The 18,852-nt window shown below is 37.9% G+C and overlaps 1 protein-coding gene across 5 annotated transcripts in view; it reads left to right on the plus strand.

Moving 5' to 3' along the window:
• The window catches only part of SREK1 (splicing regulatory glutamic acid and lysine rich protein 1), a 35,338-nt gene extending 16,866 nt beyond the window's left edge, over nt 1-18,472 (plus strand). For all 5 annotated transcript variants that reach the window (XM_068667821.1, XM_068667823.1, XM_068667822.1 and 2 more), the window contains 10 exons: nt 221-336; nt 3,004-3,168; nt 4,282-4,460; nt 5,070-5,200; nt 6,672-6,786; nt 9,185-9,304; nt 12,372-12,899; nt 15,108-15,203; nt 15,976-16,111; nt 17,960-18,472. In XM_068667821.1, coding sequence (XP_068523922.1) covers nt 221-336; nt 3,004-3,168; nt 4,282-4,460; nt 5,070-5,200; nt 6,672-6,786; nt 9,185-9,304; nt 12,372-12,899; nt 15,108-15,203; nt 15,976-16,111; nt 17,960-18,112 — 1,739 coding nt within the window. In that variant the 3' untranslated portion in view covers nt 18,113-18,472. The remainder of the gene's footprint in view (nt 1-220; nt 337-3,003; nt 3,169-4,281; nt 4,461-5,069; nt 5,201-6,671; nt 6,787-9,184; nt 9,305-12,371; nt 12,900-15,107; nt 15,204-15,975; nt 16,112-17,959) is intronic.
• The last annotated feature ends 380 nt before the right edge of the window (nt 18,473-18,852 follow it).

The following is an 18,852-nucleotide window of genomic DNA, read 5'->3' on the forward strand; positions in this document are numbered from 1 at the left end:
AGATTGCTAGTCTTTGAAGTTTTTCTCACTTTTGTTTTTCCTAGTAGGGCAGGGTAAAAGGAAAAACTTAAGTTCTTATTTGTTTCTTTGTAAGGATCTGGTAGATAGATTCATTCTTATTTATTACCTTTTTAAATGCAAGGGTAATTTTAAAATCATAGAAAGAATAACACCTGTGTAGTGTGTGAACTCTGTATAATGCTTTCATTTGCTTCTTCAGGTAAAATCCCAGATGAAGCCAAAGCCCTTTCTTTATTGGCACCTGCTCCTACCATGACAAGCCTGATGCCTGGTGCAGGGTTACTTCCTATACCTACACCAACACCTTTGACTACAGTAAGTAAAATTCAGTTGCTCTTTGATTCCTGGTTTCATCTATATCTAATAGCCTTTTCTGCATTCAGAGAACAAGAATGATCTGATCCATGGATGTTAATACTCTTCTGTGTCAGATCAGTGAGAATCTAGCTATGATCCTTTGTTTGAGGGTGGATCACGAGATGCATGTGCACTACCTTTCCTGTTTTTTTTCTTTTGGATTTTTAATTTTCAAAATAGTGGGTGAATACTGGTTTTGGTTGTGTCCATGTTAATTGTCCCTTTCTAGACCCATTAATTTGATCCAGTGGCAATGCTATCCACCTCCTAAAAATCATATAAAACATAATATTTAAATTGGCACAGACCTTTATAATGCTGAAATGTTGCATTGGGATGCTCAGTGGTAGGACTTTTGACTGTTTGCCTAGCAATATTTTCACTAGAAATAACACAGGAGCTAGCTGCTGCTACTTCTACACAGTTCCCATCTGCCCCTGTAAGCTTTTCTTGAAATCAGCAGGCAGCTGTGCCCTGTTCAGACACAATTCTGGAAATAGCAAAGCCTACTTCGGAAAAAAATGGGCTTAGTGTCACCGCCCCTATGTTACTTGAAGATGAAATTCCGCAGTCTTCCAAACATGTTGCAGCTGCGTGCTTACTGATATCTCCTGATACTGTCCTGGATTTTTCGTTTGTGTGTTAAGGGTGTCATGCAGATTCTGACTTACTTGTTTTTATAATGATTTCTCATTTGTCTCCATTACCTGAAGCATTATTCCCACTTTTATATCCTTAGCTGATAATTACAAGCATCCTAGAAGAAGTGAATATCAATTAATTTCTTTCTTCTTTCATCCCTTCCATAAAAACCTTGCTTGAAAATGCAGTGTTGTTTTCTGCTGCAGTATTTCATAAATCTACACAAAAGTTTCCACCCTTTTCAAAGCTTCTAGTCCAGCAGCTGTTTTAGAGTGCACAACTTCTATTCAGAAACAGTGGGACCAAGGTCACCAGTTACAACTGTTGTATAAGAGGCAATGCTTGGCTTTGAAAATCCATTTTTAGTTCACAAGAATGTTGTGTTTTTTTTTTTCTATTAAGATAGGTGATACCATGCTCACTGATAAATGAAGTAATAGTTTAGGCATTTCATAAATTGAAAGTGTGCTTACTTGTGGTTCAGCTGCTTAATTGCTGCTAATTAAGCATAATTAATAGCAGGATTTAGAGACATTTGTTTCTAAAATAACTTTCTGAAGTGACTCTGTTTTTATACCATCTTTAATAAATTATCTGTTATTAACAAATTTCTGCCAGTCTGTTCAGATGTTAGGATGACAGCAAATAGCAAACGCCCCCCCTTATCCTCCAGGAGTTAATTTAATGCATATGTTCAGTATCATACGAATAATTTATCTTGTTCTGTGAATAAAAATTAAAAAAAAACCTCAGTATTTTATTCCATGAACCCAGAATTCATTGTTAGTTACAAAGTGGCATTTCTGGGGCTTGGTCTACTGCTGCATCAGTGGTTGCTAACTGTTGGTTTCTTGGACCGATGGGCTCCACTGGATAAATGTAGACAACTCAAGGAGATGGAATGCAGAGGTGTTATCCGTGGAATTTCCCTTTTTCTCCCGTACAGTATTAATTAACCATGTCATTATGCCACTATTCTCTTTTCCTTAGATTTTAGCAGAAGCAGTAAGTTTGCTGTTTTTGTGAATGGAGTAAGTTGCTGTTTGGTAAACAGGTTATGCCTAAAAACTTTTTTTTTTTTTTTTTTTTACTTTCTGTATTTGTTAATAGTGATGATCAATGGCTTTTCTTTAGATGTTGGAATTGTAAGTGACCAAGCAGAACCCACAGGATGAACTAGAAAATAGTCAAGCATGAGATGCTCTTGTACATGCATAATAGCATTGTGTATACAGATAGGATTTCTCACACATTCTATTAGTAAGGTAGGACTTAAAAATTAAAAGTTTTATTTCATACTTCATTAGATGAGCATACTTAATAACAAAATGACACTTCCTGAATGCTCAGTAGTCATGATTGTCTCTTCCTTGGTCTTAAGTACTTGAAGAACGAAAATGTGCAGGAAATTACACCACTAAAAAATTTCTTCTGAAGTCTGGATATTAACTACAGGGCATTTTTGGTGCAGCACTACTTGCAAAACATTGTAGTGTATTTTCTTCATAAGTCAGGGGAAGATTAAGATTTTGTTGATTTCTGCGAAGCAAAGATGTTTGTGGTGTTAGTCGATTAACTTTGTGCATGTTTGATGGGCTATTTTCAGTGGCCATAGCATTCTGAATGCATGTTTTGTCTTGATGCTTCTTCTTTCTTGGTTCTCAGCAGTTTCAAAGTGAAATTCTTTATAACCAAACTTAGATCAGTCCTCAGCGATTCCTCATCTGTAATACTTGCTGTGGCAAAAAAACCAGTAGTAATAGCAATGCTTAAAGACATCCTTATCAATGTGATTGACTACTAGCATTAGAAATTCACGCCTCCATATTTTCTGATTGATCTCTGGTCAGGTGCCTTTAATAAGATGGTAACTAGTAGCACACAGAAAATCTTAACTGTACAAGACTACTTGTGAGTAGATTTTTATTCTTAAAAAAAAAAAAAAAAAAAGAATAGGGATCTTGAAGTTTTTGTGTTTTTCAGCTTGGTGTTTCACTTGGCACTTTGGGAGCAATACCAGCGGCAGCACTGGACCCTAACATAACAGCACTTGGGGAAATACCACAGCCACCAATAATGGGGAATGTGGACCCATCCAAAATTGATGAAATCAGGAGAACAGTATATGTTGGAAACTTGAATTCCCAGGTAGCTTTTTTTTTTTGTTTGTTTGTTTTGAATGAGAAACTCTAATATAAGATATAAATTTGTAATTTACAGATTGTAGTCTTAAGAGCTTTTTGTAGCTGATGACAGTAGGAATTTAAGAAAAAAAAAAATCTTGCCATTTTTGGTTACTAGTATTATTTTAAATTTTGAATGCTCTTGCACTAATCAGATCAGATCCTGCACCAGACTGTGTAATTCAGATTAGCAGGATGCCAGAGGAATAACAGTGTGACTGAATTCAAGCAACAGAAATAAGATCATACATGTTGATCCAACTGGGTTGTATTAATTGAGTGATTTCCTTAGAAGCCAGGAGATCATGATAGCTGTTCCTCTATAATACTGTGCAGCTGCTTATAGTACTGTGCAGTGCTTAAGCAAGGAATTCACCTTCTGAATTACAATAAATTAACTATAGCAGAAGGTTAATGATTTGTCCTAGTAAAAGTTGCAAAATTAGCCTGAGTATTTCTGAGTTTCAATGACAGAAAAGCTAGGTCTGTCAGAAATCTGTTTTTTTCATCAGTTACTGATTTATTTATTTGAAATATGATTTGTTTTTGACTGATGGCAATATGAGTATTTGTTTTGGGGGGTTATTTGATTGCCAAAGTAGCTACTAGATTATAAAAGTACCGTTGATTGTGATAAAATAAAACAAGCGGGAAGCTAGTAGAAAAAATAAAACCAAAGCCTTGTAATGTTGTTCTGTTTTTTGTTGCTGCTGTTTTTAACTGATCAAAAATCATAATAGCGGAAATAGCTTTGACATAGGTGTAAAAGGAAATTCCTCAACAGTTACTTCAAATGGGTTGCCTGAAATGTGCAAAATCCTGTGCAAGTTTATTTATAGCTTAAATGTAAGACTTCAGGACTTGTAGTTGCACTATTTTAAACTGTATTTTATTCTTCAGATTAGTGGAAGAAAAAATAATGTGTATCTATCCTATAGTGTAACGTATCAAACCTGTGTCACCTGTGTAGTAATGGTGAAATTTCTTAGCAAAATCTATAGTTTTTATGTTACCTGATATGTTGGATAATTTTTTCATTATGTATTTTACTTCAGCCGAGCTCTTTGACTTTTTCTAGACTACCACAGCGGATCAGTTGCTCGAATTCTTTAAGCAAGTTGGAGAAGTCAAATTTGTGCGAATGGCGGGTGATGAGACTCAACCAACACGGTTTGCTTTTGTGGAATTTGCAGACCAGAATTCTGTACCTCGAGCTCTTGCCTTTAATGGAGTTATGTTTGGAGACAGGCCACTGAAGTAAGAAATGAATTATCCATATGAATATTGAATGAGAGATTTCATAGCATCCTCATGCATTCATGATTCTGATCTGTAGGAATATACTGTGATGAATATTTTTTTCAATATAATGATCTGTTGTTAGTTAACTGGAACACTTTTGTAAACTCCACTTTCAAGATTGGGTGTAACTTCCTCTAAGATGAATGTGAACGGTCTAGAGTAAAGTACATTTACATTTAATATTGAGGCAATGGAAGCCATAACAGGGAGAGAATCCGCAAAGTCCTTTGTCCAAAGTTTTATATATGAAGTCTGTGTAAAATAGGCTTTAACTTTGAGGTTTGATCTAAACCAGAGGAACAGATATCTAGACTTGAACCTCTGTTTGTTTAGAGTAAAACAGAAACATTGTGTCTCCTTTATTTAAAAGTGGTAACATTAGAAGGGAATAAAATACGCATCTCAGATATTTAGGCAACAGATAAATGCTATGAAAAATCTGCAGTTTTACTCAACTTTGAAATTTTTAATCATATGTTGAAGTATAAATGTTTTCCTTTCTTATATTTCATTTTCTGTTTTCAACTGTTTGTGTGTTAAAGGTTTTATTTTTCCTTAATTTAGAATAAATCACTCCAATAATGCAATAGTGAAGCCTCCTGAAATGACACCACAAGCTGCTGCCAAGGAACTGGAAGAAGTGATGAAGAGAGTAAGGGAGGCCCAGTCTTTTATATCTGCTGCTATTGAGCCAGGTAGGCATATTATATTCACTGTGTAACAGACATGTTCTACGTGCACCTCCGTACGTGATTTTAAGAGCACTTTGAGACACAGGAAAAGGTTACTCAGAGCTGTGCAGTATCTGTGGAAGAAAATTAAAATAATCAAAATTGTCTTCATGCAACAGAGCAGTTGACTGTTTTTTATTTCCATCATTTTTTATCTTTGCATACATGTTCACTGCATGTTTTCAAAGGTAGGAAAACAGTGCTAAAGTGAATAGTATTAATAGTTGGTGCTTTTAAAATTTGAAGTACATACGAACTTTTACATAAAGTTACTATATATTTTTTGTTCTTCTAGCACACATTAGTGTTGTAATTTCATGATCAGAGGAGCTAGCATTCTGGTGAAAGCACCAATATTATGATTTATTTACTGTTAGCAGATTAATTTTTTCCCTGTGCTCTTTTTTTCATGCTGGCTGAAGACTGTACATTCTCAAACCAAATGGGATCAGAGAATGAATCTGGGATGAAACTTAATATATTGTAATGAACTTTTTTTCATCCAAATCATTTCACTGATCCCTGTTAACAATGAAATGTCAGGTCAAGGGGGAAGATGTTAATGGGCTGAGAGGTTAGATGCACATTTCAGTGCTGATGATTCAAAGCACAGCATAAAAAATTCTCTCATTGTTCAACTACCGAGTAAGTTCCTCCTTTTCATTTTGATTTGTGAGATTTAGACATTTTATTAACAATCTCAGATTTTGGCTTATAGCTGGTAGTATTGAGATTTTGGGGGGAGATGAGTTTTTTTTCTGTTTTTCTTTCGGGTTGGAATTAAAACAGCTGTAATATTTCCTTTATGTAAAGTGGTTTCTTTTAGAGGCTGAACCAAAGTTTGCTGAGATTGCTGATAGGCTTAACCACTGACTTCGTGGCTTTTGAATCAAACTTCTCAGCCCCTTTTCTCCATCCCTTCCTCCCCAAAATAATGCATGAGGAATGAAACTTCAATGTTTGTGCAGTTGCTGAAATGTCTAAAAGTATTGAAAGTATTAACTACTTTATTTTTTATTATTTATTTTTTATCATTTTATGTTTTTTTTTTCAATTTTTACCCTCTATTCTAATTTACTCTATTCTTCTCAGGTTATTAAAAACAAACAAACAAAAAATAGTAGTTTTATTAATAATATACCAACAGGAGAACATGTTGTAATCTTGTGCATTGTGGCAGCAACATAAGTCCCTTTCCTAATAGAGCTAGCTGTTTATAATTATCTGGTTTATGTGTACTGCTGCAGGATGGCTGCACTCAACGAGTATATGCAATGACTTTCTTGGATGTTTCTGAAGGATATTTGCAAAGAAGGAAGATGTGCAAAGAGTAGGCCCCTTGCACTATATGTGGTACATTCCACTTGTGCCAGATTGTTAACTGGGATCTTTAAATGTTCTGAGCTTACACTGCAAAGTGGTTTTTTCCTCTCAGAGTCTGGAAAGAGCAGTGAAAGAAAAGGCGGTCGATCTCGTTCCCATTCTCGTTCAGAATCCAGGTCTAGCTCAAAATCCCGATCTAGAAGGAAAAGATCACATTCAAAACATAGGTAGGTATGTTTTTGTTTTGGACTAAGATGATATGTTTTTTCTTGAATGATGGTGGTTACTGAGATTTCTTAATTATGAGACAAATGTTGGTGTAGAGGGGATTAGTAGTTTATACTAACCAGATCAGGGTAACTGGGATCTTTATCTGAACAGATACTCTTTCCCTTTAAATGCTAATGTTTTCAAGATTACTTTCGATTAAAACACAATGGAAGGTACTTTCTGTGCAGTGTAGCATGACCTTATTTCATTTTGTGTCTTCTGTATTTAAAAACAAATGAACAGTTAGTTACCTGTGCTTTGTGGCTGGAATATTTAGTTTTAGTTTTAACACCCTGAACAGACAAGGTGGCTGGTTTTGCTAGTAGAAAGTTATTGCTGTCCCGAACTTCTAAACACATAGTTAATAAAAATAGTTTTCCTATTTATTGTACTGTAAAGTTAAATCTTTGACAAGCCAGAAGAAAAAGGTAGGGGTAGTTTTTCATTCTTCAGTTTGTTTGCTTTTGCTAAATTTGTTAATTTCTGAAACAGGCTTTGAAATATAGGAGGAAATGAAATCTCTAGATCGCTGTTAAAGTTTGTACATTAACATTTTTTCCAAGAATGAGACAGTATTTTTATGTGACACTTGCATATGCTTTCTAAAATCGTTCATATTTTTTCAATTTCTTGTATTTATGTAATCAATCTGAAGGTATTTGGTTACATTAAGTATCAAAAACCAAAGCATTCAAGTGTGTTTTATAGCTTACACTTTAGAAAGGTGAGTGTTGTCACTGTTGCAGAAACACTTGTGTTGCATCCTTTCTTACATTTTTTGTGTACATCTTTTACACACAGGATAGAGGGGCTGGATAGAGGGGCACAGCACATCATTTATATTAACAATGCAGTATGATCTAAGTGCAGGCTTCAGCTTTGTAAAAGCAAGACACCGCAGCACATATTCTCTGACATCAAACCATTGGGTAACTTTTTAATGCAAGAACAATGATTTGGTCACTTCATTATTGCATGCTTCTCTGCTGTTTCTCTCAGTCAGGACGTAATTGAGTCTTCGTTTTGTGTACCATTTGAGCCATTTCTGTGCTGTTTTGTATTTACATAAAACAAACTGAGTTCTAGAAGATAAATTTGCATTTTTCACTTGCAGAAAACCTAGGCTTTAAACATGTTAACAAGTTGATAATTAATTTTCTTTTTAAAAATCTTACCACTGTTAAAGTTTTGAGTATATGCTAAAAAAAAGTCAGTATCATCCATCGAAGCAAATTTATTCCTAAGAATTATCTATCTGTACCACTTTCCTGTTTTTGTGTTTAATAAACCACCTAAATCCCTTTCTTCTTTATAATGCAAATTTTAATAAAGGGCTTATTTTGTCTAAATTGCAATCAATTTATCCTGTAATTAGTTGTATTTCTACACTGATACATGGTATGAAGCTGCCTCTTCTCTTCTCTTGGTATATCTTATTCTGTGTGTCTTGAGCTGAAGAAGACAGGTGGAGCTGGTATTTTTTGTCTTCATATTTTTCAGAATTTATTGAGTAGTATATATATAGTGTTTCTGTCTTTGGTAACTTTAACATCATGGTACATGAACCTCTCAGGCAAAGTATCCAGTGATTGTTTTTTGAAACATAACATTCCAATTCAGCCTTTTATTTTAAGCTTCCTAGACAATACAATCATCCAAGAATCATAAATGTTTTGGAAAAAAAAGTATATTGATTTTTAAATGTCTTGTTTTTGTCATCAAATCTGAGACTACGCTATGTATTTTTATCAGAAGACTGGAATTGAATTTCTATTGGGCTGTCTGCACGTTATTTGTATTCCTTATATATCACGTAGCAAATGCTCATTCATTTTCTTGATAATTCTTGAGACTCAAATCCATACTTACAAGTCCTTTCAGCTGAAAAGGTACCTTCAGTAAGTGCTGAAACACAGATAGTGAGAGTTTCATTTTTTTTATTTGGAGATCCAATCAGATGACCAAGACTGCAATAAGTGCCTAGAGAAGAGGAAAAGTGCAACTAATGGCTTTTACAAGTTGATTTTAGATTTTATGCACTGAGATTTATTAAGAAGAGCTATCCTAATATGATAAGAATTTACATTTTCTGGAATATTCATAGAGGTTGTAATAAAATATGAATGTTACTTGAATATTACTTAAATGGTGCATTGTGTCAAAGGAAAGCATGTTTGCTAAAATGATGGTAGGTACTGTATTGCTGAGATGTAGCTATATAACTTCCTGTAGTTAGGCAAGATTTCTGTTTTATTTATTTATTTATTTATTTATTTATTTATTTCCTGTTTTGGTTGACCTGTTTTTTTGAAGTTTCAATATTAAAGTATTTTTCTTGTGGTATCATTCATATAGAAGTAGGTCTGGCAACAGATCACTCTCAAGACACAAGGACAGACGCAGATCCAGAAGTCCCCTAAAAAAACGGTCTAGATCTAGAGAAAGACGGAAGTCAAGAAGTCGATCTCGTTCTCGGTGAGTTTACAATCATAGGAAATGTAATATAAACTGTAAAAAGAAGTACACTTTTTCTTAGCATACAGTACAAAGTGTTTGTGTTTTTGTTTTGTTTTTAAAATGTAACAAATGTTTTACATGATGGTAAAGGATGAAGTCTAAATGCTTTGTCTTGTTTGTAGGGTTTGTCTATGAAGCAAAAGTATAGAAAGTAAATTTTTTATACTGAGGTATCTAAACTTCAGTACAGAAATTAGTTCTATGTTTATATGTACGTAGAATCATACAATCACTTGGGTTAGAAATTACCTTTAAAGATCATCTGATTCCAACCACTGTGACAGTGACACCTTCCACTAGACCAGGTTGCCCAAAGGTCCATTCAACTTGGCCTTTGACACTTCCAGGGATGGGGCATCCAGAACTTCTCTTCTTCTTCTGGGCAACCTGTGCCAGTGCCTTGACACTCACACAGCAAAGAATTTTTTCCTATCATGTAATCTAACTCTCTCCTCTTGTAGTTTAAAGCCACTCCCACTTGTCCTATCACTCCACTGCCTGACAGGGTCCCTTCCCAGTTTTCCTGTAGGCCCCCTTTAGGTACCAGAAGATCTCAGTAAGGTTTTCCCAGAGCCTTCTCTTCTCCAGGTTGAACAGCCCCAACTCCCTCAGCCTGTCTTTGTAGGAGAGGTGCTTCATCCCTCTGATTATTTTTGTGGCCCTCTTGTGCACCCATTCAAACAGGTCTGTCTTATGCTTGAGGCCTCAGTATAAAGGCAGTACTCTAGGTGGGGTCTCATGAGAGCAGAGTACTGGAGGAGAATCGTCTTGTGTCCACACTACTTTTTATGCAGCCCAGAATATCATTAGCTTTCTGGCTGCCAGTGCACATTGCTGGCTCATTGTAACCCTGTTGCAGAGGGCCACCAAATTTGTAAGGCATGTACTGCCCTTAGTGAAGACATGTTGGATGTTGCCAGTCACCTCTGATTTCTATGTGCCTTATCATAGTTTCCAGGAGGATATGCTCCACAATCTTACTGGGCACAGAGGTGAGACTGACTGGCCTGTAGTACCCTGGGTCTTCCTTTTTTTCTTTTTAAAAAATGGATGTTAAGTTTCCCCTTTTCCGATCACTAGAAAATTCACTGGACTACCATGACTTTTCAAACAGGATGGGTAGAGCCTTAGCAACTTCATCTGGCAGTTCTCTCAGGACTCTTGGGTGTATCTCAGGTGCTGTGGACTTGTGTACATTCAGGTTCCTTAGATGATCTTGAAAGCGATCTTCTACAGCAGGTGGTTCTTCATCCTCCTAGTTCCTGGCTTTGCCTTCTATGTGGCTAGAGCACTTGCTGGTGAAGAATGAGGCAAAAAAGTCACTGAGTACCTCAGCCTTCTCCATATCCCAGGTAACCAGGTGTCCTGTGTCATTCTGGAGTCCTTTGATATGTCTCAGCCTGCTCCTGGCTGTATGTATTCCAGTTCCCTCCACACCTCTCAGAAAAGAGGTGTCTCACCTACAACTATCCCCAGTCACCTTTTTGTGGTTGCAGTATGACAACAGGTCCTTCCTCTTCAGTCTGCAGAGCAGTGAAGCAATTCTGTAAGGGTACCTCAGGCTTCAGGGGTACTCTTTTCCTCCTACTGATCCTTGCCATTGCAGGCTTCCGTTCTTCCACACTGTTGGCATCCCTCCTTTCTGTGCGTGCTGGTGGGGGATTTTTTGGCTGTTTTGCTGTGGGTCCAACAAACACTGCACTTGGAAGCAGCTATCTAGCTCCTTCTCGGCCTCCCTGATGTTACACAGCCTTCTCCCTGCCTCCTGCAGCTCAACCACCTGCTGCAGGACATCCTCCACCTGGGCACACCTTCTGTAGGCAGGTCTGTCACCTGTCCCTGCCCCAGGAGCAAGGCCTGGGTGCTTCCTGCAGTCAGTTCTGCACTGCAGCCTGTCCCTTCAGCAGCTCCACCTGGCTGGAGGCATCGGACAGGACTGAGGGAGATGGTGCAGTCCCCCCGAGCTGGAGCTGCAGTGTTTGCTCTCAGAGTGCCCACCATTCTGCCTTGAGGGTCTGGTAGGACGCGTGCTCTTGACCAGCGCAGGTGGTCGCAGAACAGTCCTGGCTGGTTGTTTATGCGTGCTCTGGGTCTCCCACATGGCCAGAAGGAAGTCTTTTGAAAAAGCACCCTCCTGTGCAAAATGCCACTCTGTGCCCGGTCCCGGTGCCAAACCCTTCTTCCAGTGAAGAAAGAAGGCTATGCCTGGAGCCTTTCAGGTCTGAATGAGTCCTTCTGAGAATCTTTAAAAATGTTTGAATAAGTACGAATACCAAATGACACAACCTTCTATCAGTCTGATTCTCGTGGACCTGAAAAGGCCTGTTAATCAACTCTTTGCATCATGCTTTCTCCCGTTTATCTGAATAATTGTTTATTTTCATATGTTTTAGAGGCAACTCATGTGCATGTCCACTAGGAAAGGTGGTCAGGGGTCTCCCACTTCCAAATAATCCTATGCTGAAATGTGATTTTCCACCTAATGCTGTGATCTAATCAGTTTTTATTTGGTTTTACTATAATATCACTGGAGTGTTTCTCACTGTTTTTCTTCTTACGAACAGGTATCACTCTGCCTGTCCTATAGAAGTTCTGTTTACCTTGCTTTTGTTTTGACTGTCTTACCAGTTTTCTTACAGTTTGATTATTTTCAAAATCGTAATTACATCACAGAAGACTGAATTGTCTTGATTGAGTTTTGACCTTACATTTGCCTTTTAAGAGAATTGTTTGGCGAAATTTTACCCATTTTTTTGTTTTTCTGTAGTCACTGGTGTTCCAAGCACATACAGGTTATCAGTACAAGAGAACACTGCAGAATAAAGACTTCTGTCCAGTCATCTGTCATTGTTCATACAGGGCTAGTTAATTTGCAGTCCGTTTTATATGGACCCAAGTAAAATAATAATTTTTCAACAGAGAGGCATACTTTCTCTTGAGCATTCAGTGTATGCTAAGACTTAGCTGTAATTTTTATTAGAAAGATCAAAGAAGAATTAATGGATTTTTGTTTGAATTTTCACAGGGACAAGAAAAGAGACAAAGAAAAGGTCAAGGAAAAAGAAAAGACCAAAGAAAAGGAGAAAGAGAGAGACCGAGACAAGGAAAAGGAAAGAGACCGGGACAGAGACAAAGAAAGAGAGCGAGATAAAGAGAGAAACAGGGATAAGGACAGGGATAAAGAGCGTAACAAAGATCGAGAGAGAGTCAAAGACAAGGATAGGGATAGAGACAGGGACAAGGATAAGGACAGGGACAAAGAAAGGGAAAAGGAAAAAGATAAGGATAAGGAAAAAGACAGGGAAGAGGTAGATCAGAACAAGGAAAAAGAAGATGTTGAGAAAGATGGGGAGAAGGACAGAGAGAAGATGAAGGACAAGGAGGGAGATAAAGACAAAGGAGGGGACAGAGAAAAAGAAAAGGAAAAAGATGGGGATAAGGAAAAAGAGCGAGAAAGAGAAAAAGAGAGGGATGATAAAAAGAAGAAAGAAAAGAGATCCAGAACACCCCCAAGAAGCTATAGCTCTTCAAGAAGATCTCGTAGCTCCAGCAGGTTTGTTGTTCAGAATTTTTTCATGCTTGTTTTGGACTTCTCAGCAAAATGAAATACATCCGAATTTTTATTGATCAGTATCATGGTCTTGGTAATTCCATTTTGTATTCTCTCTGTTTTATAGATTTCCTTACAAAGGTAAACAAATTACAAAGAGCTCTGTATCATACCTGATAGAACACACAGTCTCTTGTTGGGCTGCTGGTGCTTGCCTTTCACTTAACTTTATAGCATATAGAGTCTTTGAGAACAGTAAGTAGATGGCTCTTGTGCCATTTCTGTGTTGGAGCCATCCAGAAGTTTCAATCCCGATGACAGTTTGAGTCATTCTTAACATAATTCCTTTGTTTCTGAAATACTGTATGGTGTTTGTCTGTAGAGCAGTTTGTTGGGTTTACAAGCACTTGGGTGGTGGTAGTATTTGTGAATTGGCTGTCTTAGGAATGACAAGCAATGAAATTTCTGGTCTGGATGGCTGACTGCAAGAAGTTAGCATGGCATTTTGACTGGTTAGCCTTTCAGAAAGTGAATATATCTCAGTTGAAAGATAAAGGTATGTTTCTAAGCTGGTTAGATGGTCTGGTAAAGTGAAAAAGTAACACTCCTTAACCATGCTGACAGCAAACAGGAAGGCAGTCAAGAATTAATCTACTTGTTGTTTTTGCCTCTAAGAGAGGGTAAAGTGGGTGGATGTCTAGATAAATTCAGTACAGGAAAAAGAGGCTGTGAGACTTAATGATAAGCTCTCTAAGTGGACCGACTGTAGCAAAAGGTATTGCTTCTGAATTAAGGTCAGGAAAAAATCCTTTCTGAATACCTCAACAATTACGTAGTTCACTAATATCTCATGTAAAATTTAAATATGAAATTCCATCTGCTACCTTGAGAGAATGTAATACTGGATGAGTTGGGAAGAGTTCTACATGTTGTTAGGGGATCCTGTTGTTTCCCCTAGCAGCATTGGTCACCCCTTAAGACTCTTAATTAAGAGTCAACTCTTAATTAAAGCAAAGAGAATGTAATGGTACCCATATATCAGCTCTATCTGGATACCTCAAAGGAAAGGACCACACTCAAGGATTTCCTTGGGTTCTTATACCCATACAATCTTAATTTTGTCAGCTATAATGCAATCAATTCTTGACGCATACATGTGATGTCCCTTCATATTGTCAGCTCTTCATTGCAAGGATGTTTTCTGTTACCTAGCGGAGCAGGCTCTCATCCAGTGCTGTCCTTGGTCAGCACATCCCTCCCTTTCCCGGTCTGTGCCACCCAAACACAACGCCACTCACTGCTGCTCAGTCACCACTACGTACCAAGTTCCCTTACACAGAGCTCATTCTGTGGCCTAAGGCATCACTACATTTACTCTACTAATGTCAAACAATAGCTACCTGAGTTTCTTACATACCGGCAACTTGTTTCCCTTTCAGTGGTGTTAGCGCTTCACTGGAAAAAAGCAGAATTGCCTTGCCCCTCAAAATTCAAGAGTTCAGGATTTGTATAATGCAGAGAAGTCTGTAAAGGTTTCTGTACTTTCTGCTTGTTTTTGTGAAATGCCCATGTTGTTTTGGAGGTGTATGGGCAAACTACTCTAACTTCTTCCTGAAAAGAAGTTGGGGGGAGCTGGGGGTCAGCCTCTTCTTGGAAGTAACTAGTGATAGGACAAGAGGGCAGTGACCTCAAACTGTGCCGGGAAGGTTCAGATTGGAAATGAGGCGACATTTCTTCCCAGAAGAGCAGTCAGGCATTGGAGTGAATTGCCCAGGGAGGTGGTGGAGTCACCGTCCCTGGGGGTGTTTAAGGAAAGGTTGGACCTGGTGCTTAGGGACATGGTTTAATGGGTTATACTGCTAGTAGGGGGATGGTTGGAGCCAGATGATCTTGGAGGGCTTTTCCAACCTTAATGACTCTGTGAGTCTGTGATTCTTTGTGGCATATGCAGAGTCCTCTTTCGGTGCACTTAGCGTAGTTTCTGGAAGGATTTGCTCCACAATCCTGCTGGGCATAGAGGTGAGACTGACTGGCCTGTAGTTCCCCAGATCTTCCTTTGTTCCCTTTTTAAATATGTTTGTTGAGCATGGGCTGGTAGGAAGATAACTTGGGGATATTTATGTAGTTGTTGCCTCAAATAATAAGAGGTTTTGTCATTCCTGAGCTTATTATTCGTATTCTTTGCTGATCTTGAATTGTTTGGTTCTGCAGAGAAAGGCGTAAAAGGAAGAGTAGAAGTCCCTCCAAGTCTCCTAAGACATCCAAAACAACAAAAAGAAAGTCTTCACGAACTCCTTCTCCAAGAAGGTCAGTTTGGTGTAAATGTAGTTAATGAGCAGTAAAGGAGGAAAATAGTACATTTTGCCAAATTGAAATGTGGCATAGAGATCATCATTATGAAAGGAACCAAGTCGATTTGTGTTTCTGCTGTTTGTTTTCTAATGCAAGGGGATCTTTAATAATCATTCTCTGTTGTAAGGAAAAGGTCGGTGTTTTTCAATAAACATTCAAAAATGGATACAGGGACTTTTATAGAAAACAAGTAGGAAAGTATTTTCATTGATGTACCTCTGCATCATTTCAAATGATCTCTGTTGGTCAATATGATTCAGTTTTAATTTAAAAACAAACAAACAAAAAACAAAACAAAACAAAAAAACATAACACAGCTTCATGGGCTCAAGCTTTGTAATGCTTTGAACTATCATCTGTCAGTGATATAAATTTGTTTCAAATAATGAAAACCCTTCCTCAGAGACAATTTATTTTGCTTTTCTCTTTGTAAATAGCGTTCATTCTGAACACATGCATTCTTCGTCAGTCAAAAAAATCTACTTGTCTTTATGATGGGCTTTTTGTTACGTTTTGAGATTTTTTTTGGAAATCCCCCAGATAAGAGTGTAGTTTGCAGTTAAATGGTTTGAAGATGGCTTACCATTTCCAAAACAAAACAAGTATACCACCATTCTTAGTTACTGTGCTGTGCATATTACTATACAATGTACTTGATGCAAGCGTTGGTAGTACGTTTGTTGCTTTTGGACCAAATTCTGACTTGAGTAATACTTTTCATAAACAGAAACAAGAAAGAAAAAAAAAGAGAAAGGGATACAAACAATGAAAGAAGAGAAAGAGAACGTTCCACCTCCAAGAAAAAAAGTAGTAAAGAAAAAGAGGGAAAGGAGAAATCTGACAAAAGCACCACTGCTTTGAAGGTAAGCTTTGTGACCAAGTGATAAATAGCTGAGTGTTTCCAAGTGCTCCAAGATTATTGGAATTTCCCCCCCTATTTTCTTTTTCTCCTCTCGTATTTTTCTCTCTTTTTTCCTTGCAAATTAGTGCAGCTTGAAACGCATGGGTTTATCTTTTGTCAAAAGGAGACATGAAAGTCATTGTCTGCTTGATGTTAGTAGCTCAGTTTGATCAGTCTTTGTGTTTGAACTTAACCAACCGGTGGGAGTGTGTATGTATGGACTACAGAAGCCCTCTGTTTTGGTTTCTCTCTTTTCTGTTCTCTGCTGTATGTTAGGAGTTAGTTGACTGCATCTGTACAAAGATGCAGGAAGCTTATTGTGAAGCAGGCTTCAGAAACAGCTTGGCTATCAAACTCAAAATACATTGTGTTGTTTTGTTTTTTTAAATACATTTTCACTCTGTAATGGTGCAGCCTCTCTCACTTGGTTTTGTCCTGGGCTGCGTGTTGAACTGTGCAGGAAGGAACATTGAATATTTGGGGAAGGACAGTGTGGGGTTTTACCTTGCAAAATAGAAGGTGATATGATTAAGAAAAGAATAATGAAATATCTTTCAATTCAAATCTTGTAATTTGAAAAACCATATGCATTTATAGAGTAGGTGTATTCAGAATGTTTCAGCTCACAGAATCATAGAATATTCAAAGTTGGAAGGGACCCACAAGGATCCTCAAGTCCAACTCCTGGCTTTACACAGAACGATCTAAACATCAGACCATGTGTCTGAGAGCGTTGTCCAAATGCTCCTTGAACTCCATCAGGCTCGGTGCTGTGCCCACTGCCGTGGGCAGCCTGTCCCAGTGCCCGAGCACCCTCTGGGTGCAGACCCTTTCCCTAACCCCCAGCCTGACCCTCCCCTGTCCCAGCTCCATGCCGTTCCCTCGGGTCCTGTCGCTGTCCCCAGAGAGCAGAGCTCAGCGCCTGCCCCTCCGCTCCCCTCGTGGGGGAGCTGCAGGCTGCCATGAGGCCTCCCCTCAGCCTGCTCTGCTCGGGACTGAACAAACCAAGGGACCTCTTCCCCTCTAGACCCTTCACCATCCTGGTCGCTCTCCTTTGGACACTTCTTACATTGTGGTGGCCAAAGCTGTACACAGTGTTTGAGGTGAAGCCATACCATCATAGAGCAGAGCAGGACAATCTCTTCCCCTGACCAGCTAGCAGTGCTGTGCCTGATGCACCCCAGGGTATGTCGGGCCCTTTTGGCTGCCAGGGCACGCTGCTGACTCAGAAGCCCTAGATCGCCTTCCGTGGGACTGCTCTCTAGCCTCTTGTCCCCCAGTCTTTATCTGTAGCCAGGGCTTGCCATGTCCAAGGTGCAGAATCCAATGCTTGTTCTTGTTAAGCTTTGTATTGTTGGTGCCAACTGCTTTTATAAACAAGAGATTTGTGTAACTTAGTGTACTATTTGCTTCAGTAATTCTCTTATGTAAAGTGCATTAGTAATGTGACAAAATATATGAAACAAAAATCCTGTTTTGTTTAGAAAATATGGTGAAGTCTTAACTTCTAGAGCTGTTTCTCATAGGTTCCGTGATACTGTTTGTTCTGTTTTGTCTGAATATTGATGATAAAGACAGATCACTTTACAACGATGATTTCTTGGCTGACACATGATGGCTTCACTTTAGCTACTTGAAAAGAAAGCTGTCTAAAACAAAAAAAAAAAGCCACTGCAGCTATTCTAGAAATTGCTGACACAAGATAGGCATGTAAAAATAGAGGCAATCAAAATACCAAGAGTTAGTTGGGTGTCATGTCCTGTAATGCTGAGAGTGAGATTTTTTTGTAAAATAATTTTCTCTTTTGTAGGACAAAGATTACACTAAGGAGGATCAGAATTCAGAAACTGACAAGGATATTGACAACAGAGATACACAAAGGACAGATGAAGTCAAACTACAACAGAATGGGAACTGTCAACCAAATGAAGATAACCTCTCAATTAAAATGGAAGAGGTTTAAAGCAAATAATGAACCTCTAACTCAACTAAGGAATGAAATCCAAAGCTTTTTATTTCCCAGAATGAGGAAGAAAATGTCAAAGCAATCAACCTGAACATGTTGATAGTAATAGTAGCTCTTCCAATTCTCGTGATAGCTTTGTTGTCTTCTTGCTGTAAAGCAAGAAGGCATGGATAAGTAGTTATACCATGAAAAGGCAGATGCCGTCAGAACTATTCATCTCTGAAAATCCACGCATTTCCATGATGGCTGTACTTATTGGTAAAATGATTTATGTTAAGTTTTCCCATAGGCTGTTACAAATAAGTAGAAACTGAAAGATGTAAACCTCTACTATCTTAAAAAAAAAAAAAAAAAGAAGATATGCATTGAAGGTTGTTTAAAATATTGCTTGTTGATGACTTTTGTGTTTTACCTTGTGGGTTAAAAAATCCACAAAAACTTCAATGTGTACTGTTTGACGTGCTTGGAAATGGTGCATAAATATACACTCTTTTGTTGTAAAATGCAACTATAGAAAAGGTTTTTTTTTGGTTCTTATGTTAAAACGCTCACTGACTAGTATGTTTCTCATTTGCTCACTGCTTGAGATTCTTGGGTTTTATTATTTAAAATAATTTCTTACTAATATCCCTAAGCTCAATATTTCCTTTAAAGTATTTGAACAATGCATGCTACTTTTCTGTTCCTAAAAGGAACATTGCCATGTATAATGATAATAGGTTAGCTTATTGGGTTAT

This window comes from Anas acuta, chromosome Z (genome assembly GCF_963932015.1).
Source record: "Anas acuta chromosome Z, bAnaAcu1.1, whole genome shotgun sequence".
NCBI lineage: Eukaryota > Metazoa > Chordata > Aves > Anseriformes > Anatidae > Anas > Anas acuta.